The sequence below is a fragment of the Phalacrocorax aristotelis genome, chromosome 15, assembly GCF_949628215.1.
Source record: "Phalacrocorax aristotelis chromosome 15, bGulAri2.1, whole genome shotgun sequence".
In the NCBI taxonomy this organism is placed as follows: domain Eukaryota; kingdom Metazoa; phylum Chordata; class Aves; order Suliformes; family Phalacrocoracidae; genus Phalacrocorax; species Phalacrocorax aristotelis.
In genome coordinates, this window is record NC_134290.1 from 2,142,434 (window position 1) to 2,156,876 (window position 14,443).

A 14,443-nucleotide genomic window follows, 5' to 3' on the forward strand; every position below is an offset into this window, starting at 1 on the left:
CAGAGCATGTGCCTAAATAAAGTGCAACTGGACGGTAGAATGAAAAAGCGCCAGCCATCTAGAACAGATTTTCTATGAAAGCTGAAGAAGGGACCAAGTATGAAGACTTTGAAACTAGTTGGTGCAAACATTCTACGTTAGAAAACATTTGATGGTTGAGAGTAGGAGGAGATTCTTGGAAAAGCCGGCGTTTGTGCGTTAGAAGTTGAGGCAGCTGTGTCATGATTTTTTTTGTCATTTGACAGGAGTTTTTGTCTGTCCTTTTGTCAGAATGCCAGGTGATGTGTCACCCAAAATGCTCGACTTGCCTGCCAGCTACTTGCGGACTGCCAGCAGAATATGCCACGCACTTCTCTGAAGCGTTCTGCCGGGATAAAATGAATTCTCCCGGCCTGCAGCTGAAGGAGCCAAGCAGCAGTTTGCGTCTTGAAGGATGGATGAAAGTGCCAAGGTATAAACGTGAATCTTGGTGCCGTATCAGGTGCTGAAACATTTGGAACAGTTCCTTATGTTATCCTGGCCCTTACAATGTGATAATCGGTACATCCCCATTACGGTTAATTATTACCCCCGAAATTTGATTTCTAGGGGTTGCATGCTTGTTTTATTCAGAATCCAAGCAGAAAATCCAACACGGCTTTGTGCTTATTTTCTTCAGGAATAATAAACGTGGGCAACAGGGCTGGGACAGGAAGTACATTGTCCTGGAGGGAACGAAAGTGCTCATTTATGATGCAGAAGCAAGAGAAGGTAACTTAGCATTTATAGAAAGAAGGCTTTTTTTTTTTTAACCTTCAGATATTGTTTGGTGAGCTGACAGGCTTAAAGATTGTCCCTGATGGCTGTGGCCATACGTAATTTAGCCAAATCTTCTGTAATAAGGCAACAGTGTTGTTTTTCTAGATCCTTAACAGTTTGTCATAATAATCCAGCTGTGAAACATCCAGTGTGTATCCACTTGATTTTGCTATCACAGTTATTTTCTTGCTATTTACTTGTTTGTTCTTCTTTCTTAACGGGTCTCCCCCTTCTCCCCGCAGCCGGACAGAGGCCTCTGGAGGAATTTGAGCTCTGCCTTCCTGATGGTGACGTTACTGTTCATGGAGCTGTAGGAGCTACTGAACTTACCAATACAGCAAAGACAGGTGAGAACCTTACGTAGATGAGGTCAAATGGATTTCTTCTGGTTTGCCATCAGTTGACGTTCTGTTTGGCTGAACAGAATTTTCTCCCTTTAACTTTCCCTCTGTAACTGTGTAATTTTGAGGTTACCTCTATCTGAATTAGGTGAATGGGTCAGTCATCTAGATTTAGTTACACATAGGCGGTTGCTTCTGTCATGGTAGTTGAACTGTGAGTAATATAATCATCAAGCCAAGTGGAAGTAAATTTTAAGAGCTTTGTAACATACTTAAAAGCACTCGGTTTATTTAAATTTCTTCTCTCAATGCTCTCTATCAAGTGTGAAGTGTCATAATTCCTGCCACCATTGTGCTCTAACCAGAAAGTCATTAACTTAGAAATATTGTGGGGTGTATACAGTCTCTTATGATGAAAAAAATGTTGATGTTTTGATTTGTATGTATTGAATAGAACTGATGAAAAGATTATGTATGTCTTGACTTTAACATTAAAGGATACAGATTGATAAAAACAAAGGTTTCCATAACCAATTTTTACAGATTTTTCTTGAACAGTACAGGGAAAACTTTAGTCAAGTGGCTGTTTTTGTACTTTTTTTTCCGCAATGGTATTTCTTTCTCTTTTGAATAAAAGGCAAGAGATTATTTTTATTTAGTAGAGACAGCATTGCATACATCCAGCCAATATTTAGCCTTAAGTAGCTAGCCTGTACAGGACTTGTAAAGGAGAAACCTATGTATAAATTGCCATGGTAACACGACATGATAAATACAACTTCTCTCCAATGAGGCTGAAAGGTGTTGATTTTAAGTCCACTGACAATATTCCAAAAACTAATCTAAGTCTTATTCTATCTATATAACATCTCAGATGTGCCATATATCCTAAAATTGGAGTCTCATCCACACACCACTTGCTGGCCTGGTAGAACACTCTACCTGTTAGCACCCAGCTTCCCTGACAAACAGCGCTGGGTCACAGCACTGGAATCAGTAGTGGCAGGTGGGAGAGTTTCCAGAGAAAAAGCTGAGGCTGATGCTGTGAGTATAAAAGTTTCATTTAATAATAAAATATTCTGGGAGGGAGCAGAGTTTTGAAAAATAATTTTTCGGTATTTGACATGCTGAGGTTTAACTGAAGGTAAGTTATTACTTCTGCCTTATGGTGTACAGTACGAGTATCAGGAAGGTAGCTCATTGTGAGGCTGATGCTTTATATTACAATACCCTTCTTTAGACCTGGGGAGTGTAGTAAGGGGATCCCAGATCTCTCTAATTCCAGCGAATGAAAGAGCAGTTAGGACGTGGTTTAAATCCAGTCTCATAACGTACCACATGGAGTGAGCAAACCTCGAATGAAAAAAAAGAAACAAGCAAAAAGCTCCCTTCTCCTCCCATTCTGATGTAGTCGGGGGGTTTGTTTCTTGGGGGGGAGAAGAAGGGTTTGTGTGTGTGTTTTATTTTAAGATTTATTCCTAATAAGAGGTTAAACGGATTTGTTTTGATTTTGGATAGCCTTTTCCATGGTTGTTGCACTGATAACTATTTTCTGATAAAGGGAGATTTGATTCCATGACCTTGCATGTTAGAACGTTAGCTCTGGAGGAAGGGAACAACTGACAGCAGGAAATCACCTCTTTTCTCATGCCAGCATTCCTTTTGTCTCTGAGGAAAATACATGCTGCCACCAATGTCTGGACTGTTTTTTTTAATCCTTCCCCCAGGAAAATTTCCGTGCTCCACTGCAGGAGACTGGGGGAGAGGGGAAGGATAGGGACAGCGATAGGTTCTGTCAGAGTTTAGGTTGATTCTGATCCGTTTGCCTGACTGTGTTTCAGGTAGATAAAAGTTTACTAATTCCTTTGTAGGTGGTATCCCCATAATTTTTAGCTTTCTGAGATAAAGAAATCTGTGCCTGTCTGAAATGATGACCTTACACTGTTAAAATAGTAATAGGGAAAGAGAGAAAGATTAACTCAACAACAAAAAAATCTCTTTGTCATTTGCAGAAATTGCTCGGAAACTCCCTGCTTAAGCTAGAGGGTGAAGACCGTTTGGATATAAATTGCACAATGCCCTTCAGTGACCAGGTAATGATCATATTCCGCTGGGCCTCTCTGAGTATCGGCTATTTCATTCATGGAAACGGTATCGTAAGAGCAATATGTGTAATTATACACTTGTTTGTTGGTTTGGTTTGTCTCCTTGCTGGTAAACGGTATCATCCAAGTTTGCTCTTGGAGCATTCCTTGCTCTCCTCATGTCGTGCTCTTTTCCGTTTTTTCCCGTTGTCACTGTAGGTAGTGCTGGTGGGTGCAGAAGAAGGTCTCTATGCCCTGAATGTACTGAAGAATTCCTTAACGCACATCCCGGGAATGGGTGCTGTCTTCCAAATTCACCTCATCAAGGATCTGGAGAAGCTGCTCATGATAGCAGGTGGGGGCTGCATGTTAGTGTGTGCCCTGCAGTAAAGGGATGGTAATTGCTTTGTGCTGCTAGGAGTGCTGTGGCGCCCCAGGGCCCAGCTTTCCTTCAGCTTCATTATAGCCTTTTTTTCTTTTTCTCTCAGTATATTGTCAGGATCCAACTACTGTGGTTAACAGAGAGTTGTCTGAAGCTCTCTTGTAAATGAATATGTGAATGAAGGCTCAGCCGAACTTTCAGGAGAGAGTGATTCCTCGGTTTCCAAAGCTGAGGGAGGGAGGAACCAGACAAAATATTTCTAGCTTTGGGGTTAGTCAAGTCGTCATTTTAAGTTCAATTTAAAAAGCGTTGAGCTGATCAGTGAGCATCTCTCTTCCTAATCACTGCATAACCTTTATTTTTAACATAGGTAGCCATTTGAGGACCACAATGTGATCACTGGGGCCTGGGGCCAACAACCATTAACCTCTCTTGCCCTAAGCATTAATCCATGTAACAAAATTGGGACTTCTTTCATGGGATTGTTTAAGATTCCCTTAGGAAAGGAACACCAGCTCTGTGGTTTCCCAGAGATAATCCTTCCTGCACTGACATAGGCACGCGGAACGTTAGGGTGTATCTTCATCTGAAAGCCCAAATTATCAAGCCTCTATATGACATTTGTAAGGAATGAAAAACAAACTCTCTTGTTCTGTCTGTTCTGCATTTTTCTGCTTGTGAAGATTTAAGCTGTCCATGCTGCATTTGTTTCAAGGTGCTCAAGCAGGGGGTTGGACAAGATGATCTCCAGAAGTCCCTTCCAACCCCCACCATCCTGGGATTCTGTGGTAGAGAAAAAAGCAATTGGAAAAAGAAAACTCACGCAAAATTAGGAGATGACTATGTTACCGTATCGCTAGGCTTCTGAGGGGGATTGGGCTTTGTCGATACGCAATTTATTAGGGCACTTCTTGGAAATCCATTGTCAGTCCTTTTGGCGCAGAGAGGCTTTTACTTTAAGAAGTTCTGAAGGGTAAAATACAACTTCCTGGCTAATTCTGAATAGCGTCCTAATGAGGCCATGTTACTGTGATCTGCTAGACCTTAGCAACACTAATAATCCACAGAGAGAATGGTGGTCCTCCCAGCAGATTTACTGCCTTGTTGTGTGGTTGGGTTTTGTAAGTTTTCCATTTCACTTTTAATAAGAATAATCTGGAATGAATTCTGCATGATGCATTGTGACTGTTACCACAGTAACAGCCTGTAAGGATAGGCTGCTGCTTAGGTAACAGAACAGGCTTTTGTAGAGAATAGGGAGTTTTCTCTTGACAAAATGTGACCATTTTTGTTTCCAGGAGAAGAAAGGGCTCTGTGTCTCGTGGACGTAAAGAAAGTGAAGCAATCTCTAGCTCAGTCTCACCTCCCAGCCCAGCCTGATATCTCACCAAATGTCTTTGAGGCTGTCAAAGGGTGCCACCTTTTTGCTGCTGGCAAGGTAGGATACGCTCCCTCACGCCCCTTTAGGCTGCACCAAGTTTAATATTAATGAAATCAGCATCTTTATTTCACTGGCAACAAATCCAAGGTCTATATTCTTGTCTTAAATCTTTCTCTGAGTATAGGAGCTGGAGACAGTATGGAGGATCTACTGCTAATATGAATAAATTCAGTCAGGATGACATGACAGTATAGCCTAAACTGCTACCTAGTAAGAAATAGAGTGTAGCACAGTGTAACATGTGAGGATATGCCTCCTCGCAGTTGACTTCAATTTTGAGATTTATAATTAGTGAATTCCATCCACTGTTTGTCCTTGAATGTCATGTAATACCTTCCAGGCTAGCAAATTTACTCAGGCATTTGCGTCATTTGATAACGCTTGATATTTACATTAATTCCCAGTTTTAGTATGGAACGTTTAGCCACAGCAAAAATTCTCATTAACAATTACTTCTGCAGACCACTTTGATAACAAACTGAACATCAGTCATCTCAAAGTGACGTTTAAGGTAACAGTTTTGGGGTTTAAAAATTAGACCTAACCTGTGTGAATTTCTTATCCCTTTTAATGAAACATTTTTCTGTGGAAAACCTTTGAACCTCTTATTGACTTCTTTCAAGTATAAAAGGAATCATAGAAGCAGTCCAAAATCACAATCTCTCTTGAGAATGCGAAGAGGCTTTTCATTATTTCACTAATTCACAATAACTACCCTATTAAAAATGTACTTGCTTATCTCTGCAAAGTTCTTTTCATGGCAAGATGTATTCGGATTCATTTCACATGCTCAGCATTAGAATTTACTCGGTATCGCCGCCCTGAACTAGGCTTGTTATCTTCCTTACAGGTTGAGAACGGCCTTTGTATCTGTGCAGCCATGCCCAGTAAAGTCGTCGTCCTGCGATACAATGAGAGCTTGAGCAAGTTCTGTATCAGAAAGGTAAGCTTAGACATTTCCTTCAGTAGCTAAGGTAATTCACATATTGCACAAAGACTCTGCTTTGGAGCAAGCATCTTAAACCTTTTTGTGGGCACGTTTGTCAGCTAAAATGACAGCAAATTGCAACGCGCACCGATTAAAATTGGAGTAGGCAGCAATTTCCTGTAGTGAGAGATGCAGAACAGAGCTGTGATTTTTTTTAAATTATTTTTTTTGAGCCACTGGACTCTGTTCTAATCATACCCTCACTTATTTACCCAAAAATAGGCCGCTTTCTTAATTATCCAGCAGTGTTCCTTCACCTCTGTTGGCCTGGGAGAAACCCATAACAAATGACTTCTCTCTTCTTTGCAATTAAGGAAGAAACGGGTATCTGAATTTTACTGTTCCAGCGAACATCAAAGGGTATTTGGTATTATTCCATCACAGGGTAGGCAGCTGTTTCCCACGCTTACCCTGCTTTACGTGTACTTTCTCCTGGCCAGCAAACAAGGCAGTAAGACGTGGATCTCACACGTGTACCCCTGCGTGTACCCCTCCCATGACGTAACCCTGTACGGCCCCGGTACGCGCATCGCTTCCTTCTGCCAGGCGCGGGTGCGAAGAGCAGAACAGTGGCAACTCTTCTTCACGCAGCCCGTTGCAGGCACGTAATGCTCGAGCATCTAACCCACTCTTCCTCTCGAAGACATGTCCAGTGAAACGTCACAAATACATTTTTATATGCTCGTACACGTCCAGGAAAAAAAAATAATAATAGGGATCTTTCCTCAGAACAGAGAGTTTAAACACTGCCCACCTTAAAATGGGCCGGTACCCAGAAACCCGTCTCCTTTCCAATTCACAAATTAAGGGATGTTCAGGTCACACTGCATATTCCTGTGAGCTTCTGCAGGTTCCTTTGAAGGCACTGGTTCAATTTACAGCTTGACTGAGGCTTTTATCCCCACCGAGTGCTACACTGGCACTGCTGTAAGAAGCAGAGTCGGCACAGTAATTCAGACGCCGACCTCCTTGAAAGTAAAGGCATGTTTGATGGAGAAGATCTTGGCACAAGCAATGTGGATGCCAGCAAACCTTGGAACACCTGAAAGCATTGTAGCTGATATCAGCTCTTGCTTGCAGAGGAGCAGCAGCCGGCAGGAAACCCTGAAGATGTGGCGTCACTGTCCTCTGCTTGTGCTGCCGTTCACCTCCACGGCGCCAAGAGCCTTGACAAATGCTTGTAAAAGCATGTAAAGGCGTGTTTCAGAAGGCAGGTTCTCCAGACAACTGAATTTAGATCCTAACAAGATGGCAGCAAGCCCAGAATATGCTCTTCTGTTCTGCCAACTAAATTTCCAGATAAACTAGGAATTACGCAAGGAATCTTGTCCTTAGAAGATCTGGGGATCTGTGTGTTGTGTCAGGCCAGCCTGCAGCGCTATCCTAGCTGCTTGATCACAACGCAAATCCCGGCGGACGACGTATCTGTGTTAGGTTGTGCGAAGAAGGAAGGAAGAGTGTGTGTTTGTCTTCCTTTTGCTCAAGGAGCATCAAGCTGATGTCCTAAGTGTTAACAGCAGAGACACTTTGCTTTTGAGAGACAGTTAGTGACCTTGAGGTTGCTGTCTTTCCCTTTTAAAGGGGTAAATGTGGCAATATATCATCTTCCAGAATAAGAAAAATCTGTAAACTGTTTTAGTGAACTAATACTGGTCTGTACTTTCCTGCTCTTTTCCAGGAGATTGAAACCTCTGAGCCTTGCAGCTGCATCCATTTGACCACTTACAGCATCATCATTGGAACCAACAAGTTCTATGAAATTGAGATGAAGCAGTATACACTGGAGGGTAGGAGGCACTTCCCCAGGACCGCACCACGTGGCTCCACAGACCCTTTTGGTGGGGCTTTTCGAAAGCAGTTTAGGAAAAAAAAGGTTGGTGCTGATCAGGCTGTTTTTCTCCATTCTCTTTGCAGAGTTTCTGGATAAAAACGACCATACTTTGGCCTCCGCTGTGTTTGCTGCTTCCACCAACAGTTTTCCAGTCAGTATCATCCAAGTGAACCCAACGGGGCAGAGGGAGGAGTACCTGCTGTGTTTCCATGGTAAGCGCGCTGCATGGTTGTGGGGTCGTAGCGCTGCCTCTGCTCTCTGGTATGTGACCTGTCAGGAGGTACCCAAGTCCTGTTGTAATGGGAAGCTGAACAGAGGTGACTTTCTAGAACGTGGTAACAAAGATTTGGTGAAGACTGTGGATCTAAAAGCCCTGCAAGAGATATGGCTGGTAGTTTAAACAGCAAGATGCACAGGGCATTGGTGCTAAAATAGCACTTGCTGAGCTGCTTTTGGCCACTTGCTTCTGGCTAAAAAGTTTTCCGTGCCTGTGGATCGGTTGCCACGAGTAGGCTTCTGTGCCTGAAGGGAAGGGGTTGGAGTCGATGTTAAGTGCAAGCAGGTGTTTGATCATCCTGATAAAATGTTAAGGGGTTTTCAAACTTTGGCATTCTTGTCTGGTTTCCATACAGACAGACGAGACTTTAATCTTCTCGTGATTAAATAAAAGACGGCGTTATTTTTTGTGTAGCTGCTCTTGTTGGCCCTCTAGGACAGTGTCATGGAAATGCACAGGAGGGCTTCAGAAGCCCATTGGCAGTGATCTTGGCTGAGTTGCAGTAGGAGTCTCAGTCTTCCCAACTGTGGATTAAATAATCATCTTACCTTAATTGGTATAGAGAGACCTAGAAGTGCAGGACCCTTTGGAACTGAAAGTACCGCTGCATCCAGCCGAGTCAGTGTCAGAGTAATTCATGGCACTCTAGGCTCTGCAAGGCAGTAAGCACCCCGTCCCTGCGAAAAAGCCCAGGGTCAGTTGCCTTTGACCATTCAAAAAGAAATGAATAAAAACCAGGCACATGCTGATGACGTGATGTTACTTTTCTTGGCAGAATTTGGTGTCTTTGTGGATTCCTATGGAAGACGCAGTAGGACGGATGACCTGAAATGGAATCGCTTGCCCTTAGCTTTTGGTACGTGTTGAGGGACGTTGGTCCCTCCATTATGGAAACTGGGAAGCACCCTCATGGGACAGGTGTTCGTCACTCAGCGCCTCCATTTCCTCTTCCCTCTCCCAGTTCTCCCGGAAATTATGGAGATTTTCATAGGATTTAATATCATTATAAATCCAAATGGCAAGCCTTCTGAAGTGTAAACAATTTGAAGAAAACTAAACCAAAGTTTTATATTTCCTTGCTGCTCCTAGCCTGACCGAGATTGAACTGGCTAGTGGAATTTTTAATGATGCTTGGTAGTTTCCGAAATAGCCAAGAATAGATAACATCAGTGTGGTTCCCTCGGGCCTGTCGCACTACCTAATGGGATTTCGTTCACTTAATAGTCTGGCTTTAATGCCTTTTTCATGATACTTTGGTTAGTAAAAATTTTTGAGATACAGATAGTTTCAAAGCAACAAATCCTTACACTTGCATGTCCCTGTTTAGATACATTGTCTGTGTCTTATTACAGAAAATATATTGCCTTAGTTTTCCCAAGGGGCTGTGAGGCTCTGTTGTGCTCACTGATGCTTTTTAGAAATTTTTAATAAGAGAATTTTGTGGTTTTCCTCCCTCTTTGATGCTCCTTCAGCCTACAGGGAGCCCTATCTCTTTGTGACCCACTTCAATTCCCTTGAAGTGATTGAGATTCAGGCACGAGCTTCTCTAGGGTAAGTTGTTCTCTTTTCATCACTTTGAACAGCATGTGCTGCAAGAATATGTGTGCTTCCCTGGAAAAGGTACAGTGCTGTCATTGTAAAGAACTTTTTCCTGCAATTTTACCCAGAACTCCCGCACGAGCCCACTTGGAGATACCAAATCCACGGTATCTAGGGCCCGCAATTTCATCTGGAGCTATCTACTTGGCCTCCTCCTACCAAGACAAATTAAGAGTGATTTGCTGTAAGGGCAATCTAGTGAAGGAGACCAACAATGAGCAGCACCACAGAGGATCTTCTGCTACACGCAGGTATGATGCAGTCTGTGCGTTATGGTCCTCGTGCAACTCGTAAGCAAACTTTGCTCCAGGTGGCTTTTTCGCCCCCAAATGTCGATGCCCTCGTTCCATTCGCAGAGGCTGGCGTTAGCCAGCTATTGTCATGCTGGAACAGAACAAAGAGTAAAAAGCCAGAAGGCAAAGAAACATTAACTCTGTAGGAGAATGTGGGAAATCTCCTCCACAAATGCTTTGCGATCCCCAGCTGGTTTACTTTTATGTTGCGATATAGCTGTGACTTCAAAGCTTGGCGAGCTTAGATGCTATTGATAGGACACTAAACATCGATCGACTGTCACGATCTCTAAAGTGAGAGCCCCTTCCTCTTAGACAACAGCATGCCCCGGGGGGCAGCGTCGGGCAGCTGGGATATGATCTGGGGCCGTTCCGCAGAACGGCGATACTTCAGACAGGTGAATAAGTACTGGGGTTGAGAAATTGAGGCTTGCAGCTCCTCCTAACCTGGCCTGAACATCCTGGAGCTACTGGAAATTTTGTCTGTGAAGAGGCGTCTATCAAATTTTAGTGTACTTTTATATGAAAAAGTACGCTGGTGCAGTATCCAGAACTGCGTAGTTCTCCGGCCTGTTGCAGAGACACAGCTTACCTTGGCAATTCATTACGGCACTTAACTAGTGTGGTGAATGTAGTGGGTACTCAGCTATCGAACTATCTGTGCGCTTTTCATCTGGGCTCAGGGAGGTCTGATGCTTTTTCACCTAAACACTGCTGGGCGTTCGGGGAAAGTTACATTTTTTGCTAAAAGAAAATGTAACGTGAGGTTTTTGTCGCTCAGCTGTTCGCGTCCATTATTTTTGAATGACAGCAGCCCTAACAAGAGAGGTCCGCCCACATACAACGAGCACATAACCAAGCGGGTAGCGTCAAGCCCAGGACCACCAGAAGGTCCAAGCCACCCTCGAGAACCAAGCACACCACATCGGTACCGCGAGGGAAGGACAGAGTTGCGGAGGGACAAGTCACCTGGGCGACCGCTGGAGAGGGAGAAATCTCCAGGCCGGCTTCTGAGCACCCGCAGAGAAAGGTCCCCTGGAAGACTGTTCGAAGAGAGCAGCCGAGGACGAATCCCTGTGAGTGGTGCCAGAACTCCTCTTGCTCAAGTCAATAAGGTAAGTCAGGAGCCTGCAGAACTTTTCAGTTCTCAGGGAAGGGCATGTACTACAGAAGAGCTGGTGCTACTGTAAAGTACAAGAGCAATTAAAATGTCATCCCCCCCAACCTCTATTGAAGAACAGAGCACACGTGGTGTAACTCACTGGCCCTGTGAACACCTTCCCTTGTGCTGGTTCTGTAAGTGCAAAAGCAGCTGGACTCTGGAACAGACTAAAGTCCTCCAGATCCGACAGCAAAGGTGCATTTACCAGCAGAAATGATGGAGGACTTGAAGGGGAACAATGTCTGGAGAGAGGACCATGGGAGGCTGCTGCATTCTGAGCGATGCTGATAGTACTTGCCTTTGTCAGAATTCTGCCACCTAGAAGCAAGCAGGGATATGGCACTTGCTCAGCGGGAGCAGCAGCAGCAGTTAGGTGATGTACTGCTGCTGGCACCTGTGCGTATGTGAGAAAAATATGTGCAACCTGTAACTGTTGTTTTATTTCCCTGCCAGGTCTGGGACCAGTCTTCAGTGTAAGTCTCAGCTAGACGAAGTTACTCATCTTGACCTGCAGGAAAAAAATGGAAATATACTGAGTATATGCACTCCATATGTCTGCTGCCCAGCTGCCGAAACCATTCCTGGGCCAAAGCTAGCTCTGCCTCGGGAGACGTGACGCTTCTGAAGATTGTTCGCATCTCAGTTAATTTCTCTGCACTTCCCTGCACTCCTGTTTTTGCACTTTGTACTACTGTTACCCTTTCAAGCAGTTCATGAACTTTTTGTATTCACTTTAGTCCCTAGGAGTTCATCAAGGAAATTAAACGGGACTAGAGTCCCACCCCAGGTCTTTAATGTGGTTAGCACCCCTTAAGCAGATAACTGGGCGTAGTTCTGAGACATGGTGGGAATTCCTGATGCCCTGGAAACAGAAGGGCCGAGGTGAGCGAGTCTCTCAATAGGGGTGATTGGATATTCTCTACAGAACACCAGAAAAATGACTTCCGCTTAGTCTGTTCACATGCCACTTCTGAAAGTTATTTTGTTCTCACTAAAATTGCTCTAGAGCAGCTCTGATGGGGAGGGAAGAACCCTGCTTTAAATGATCCCGTGTGCCCGGCCCTGAGACAAAGTGCATTACCTATAAGCTACTGGGGTGTAAGACTTTATTCAGGTCTTCTGCATGACAGTTCACTGCATGCTGCTGCACCATCACTGGCTGCTCTCTCCTTTTAGGTTGCTTTGCTGAGTAGTGTATTGCACCTCACTTGTAAATTAACTGAAACCTTTAGATTACGCTGCAAAATAATTGTTAATTACTCTGGAAATTTGGCAACGAAGAGTTAACAAGCCTTATTGTATGACAAGACTCACAGTCACGCCTGGGTTCTGCTCTCAGCAGTGAACACGGTCCCTTCAGAAACGCCACCGTAGTCCTGACGGTCCCACACTCCCCAGGGGGACGCGCAGCCCAGGGCTGGCGCTTCCCGTGATCTGTGCCTTGTCGTACAATAAGAACCAAATGTCACGGCACAAGAGGACACTCACAGCGAGCACCTTTGCCTTGGCTTCTGCGTATCTAACCTCGACCCATTTATTGCTTTCTATTCTCTTTTGCTGTGAACATGAAGCAGAGAGCAAATGATTTTCAAAGCAGGTTTTGACCATTCAATCTGCGAAAGCATCATTCTAAGTGAACAACCATGTTCTTTACAACTGGAAAGAGCAAAACTGCATCCAATCTTCCCTTGGCCACACTCTTAAACCTCTGCTAGTCCCTTGCGAGCCTGTGCTAACCTGTCCTGGAAACCCATAAGAATCCAAATGCCTTGTCAGTGTCCTTTGGCGAGTTTCATGAATATCGTATTCCGTTCTCTTGTCTGTTGGGTTATTTTAGATCAGATGATTTGGCAGGAAACTTGCTGAAAGTTTTTGTCTCCTGGTCTGGATATTTCGAAAGGTCGCTGAGATCAGTCTTTAAATCTTTGCATCTCATGGAAGATCTTCAAGACCTCAGAAAGGGGCTTGTCGAGTCCTGAAAGTGTATATCTTTGTGTCTTGTTCGTGAAATGCTTCCTGCTATAGAAATAGCTCAAAGGACTGTACATATTTACAAGAAACTTTATATTCGTAACAAAAGGGAATTGAATTGGTTTCTACTTTTTTATTGTAAACTGTGCGTTTTTCAACACTAGCTTTTTGTTTTAATGGTGGTTGTGGACAGCCATCTTCAGATGCTGGAGGGGCCTCAGCTTAGTCCTCCTCACTCCCATGAAGAAATAATTGTAACATTAAATTGCAATTGAAGCTTGTTAGCATAAATGAGGTTTTAGGTCTCTCAAAGTACAGGATTTTTCTTCATTACCTTTTTATTATTGACAAGGGAGGGAACCAGAGGGACAGTTCAACGCTCCACCTGGAAAGTATTGAACTTTGTTGTTGAACAATAACCAAATAAAACAAATAACTATCTTGACTGGCATGGTGAAATGAACGCTTCCTTCTCCGTAGAGTAACACTGAGCCATCCTACCATTGCGCCCAGCATTAGAGGCTGCGTTAACCTATAGGCGTCAAAGCTTACCAAAGAGCTAACCTTGACAATATTTAGTATTTTAGTAGTCGTTATTCCCTGAACAAGTAGCGTAAGTGGCTTCCCAAAACGCAAGCATCTTCGTATGAACTAAAACAGGTGCATTTGTCCAAATAGTTTACTATAGCAGCAGCCAGCTGCAAACACCGACAGCTAAATTCTGCCCTCACGTACTTAACCAGTGCTGGGGCGGAGGTAAGACACGTGTGAGTACCTGGGAAAGCAATCTTGCCCTGGTAAATGACCCGCACCTCTCGAGCTGGGTAAAAAAAACATCTTAATTAACAAGAGTGTGATCTAACGACAGGTTTGGGATTTATCCCGGCAGCCGTACTGGTAGCAAAGCAGACGGAGATACTTACTCATCCCACCGCTGTAATATGCTGGTGCTTTAAGGCCTAATAGCTGCAACTGTAAAAAAAAAAACCCACAACAAAACATTCACTGATCAAGTCAGATTGAGTACGACCTGCAGTTACTGTACATCTCTTACACCTGCTGGGAAAACTTGCTAGATCAGACTTAAATGTAAATACATCTATTTTTAACTGAACCAGTTTTTACAGGGTCTGAAGTATTCTTTCACAGGAAGAGGTTTTTAATATTCACACTGCTGCCTACAGTAACTTAATTTGTCCTCCTACTGTTCAGTGTTTTTGGTTTTGTGCACATACCCGCCCCCTACCCCCAATAAAGGGCTTGTTGGAGGGTGTGT

General features: G+C 43.8%; 1 protein-coding gene across 8 annotated transcripts in view; it reads left to right on the forward strand.

The window, feature by feature from the left end:
- Positions 1–13,612, forward strand: part of CIT (citron rho-interacting serine/threonine kinase) — a 72,920-nt gene extending 59,308 nt beyond the window's left edge. For 5 of the 8 annotated variants that reach the window (XM_075110243.1, XM_075110241.1, XM_075110247.1 and 2 more), the window contains 15 exons: positions 271–451; positions 659–750; positions 1,041–1,145; positions 2,014–2,183; positions 3,152–3,232; positions 3,443–3,578; positions 4,904–5,043; positions 5,897–5,989; positions 7,713–7,821; positions 7,949–8,077; positions 8,918–8,998; positions 9,615–9,693; positions 9,810–9,992; positions 10,816–11,149; positions 11,650–13,612. In XM_075110243.1, the coding sequence (XP_074966344.1) occupies positions 271–451; positions 659–750; positions 1,041–1,145; positions 2,014–2,183; positions 3,152–3,232; positions 3,443–3,578; positions 4,904–5,043; positions 5,897–5,989; positions 7,713–7,821; positions 7,949–8,077; positions 8,918–8,998; positions 9,615–9,693; positions 9,810–9,992; positions 10,816–11,149; positions 11,650–11,673 (1,937 nt within the window). In that variant the 3' untranslated portion in view covers positions 11,674–13,612. The remainder of the gene's footprint in view (positions 1–270; positions 452–658; positions 751–1,040; positions 1,146–2,013; positions 2,184–3,151; positions 3,233–3,442; positions 3,579–4,903; positions 5,044–5,896; positions 5,990–7,712; positions 7,822–7,948; positions 8,078–8,917; positions 8,999–9,614; positions 9,694–9,809; positions 9,993–10,815; positions 11,150–11,649) is intronic. The other 3 variants (XM_075110245.1, XM_075110246.1, XM_075110249.1) reach the window with 1 other exon arrangement.
- The last annotated feature ends 831 nt before the right edge of the window (positions 13,613–14,443 follow it).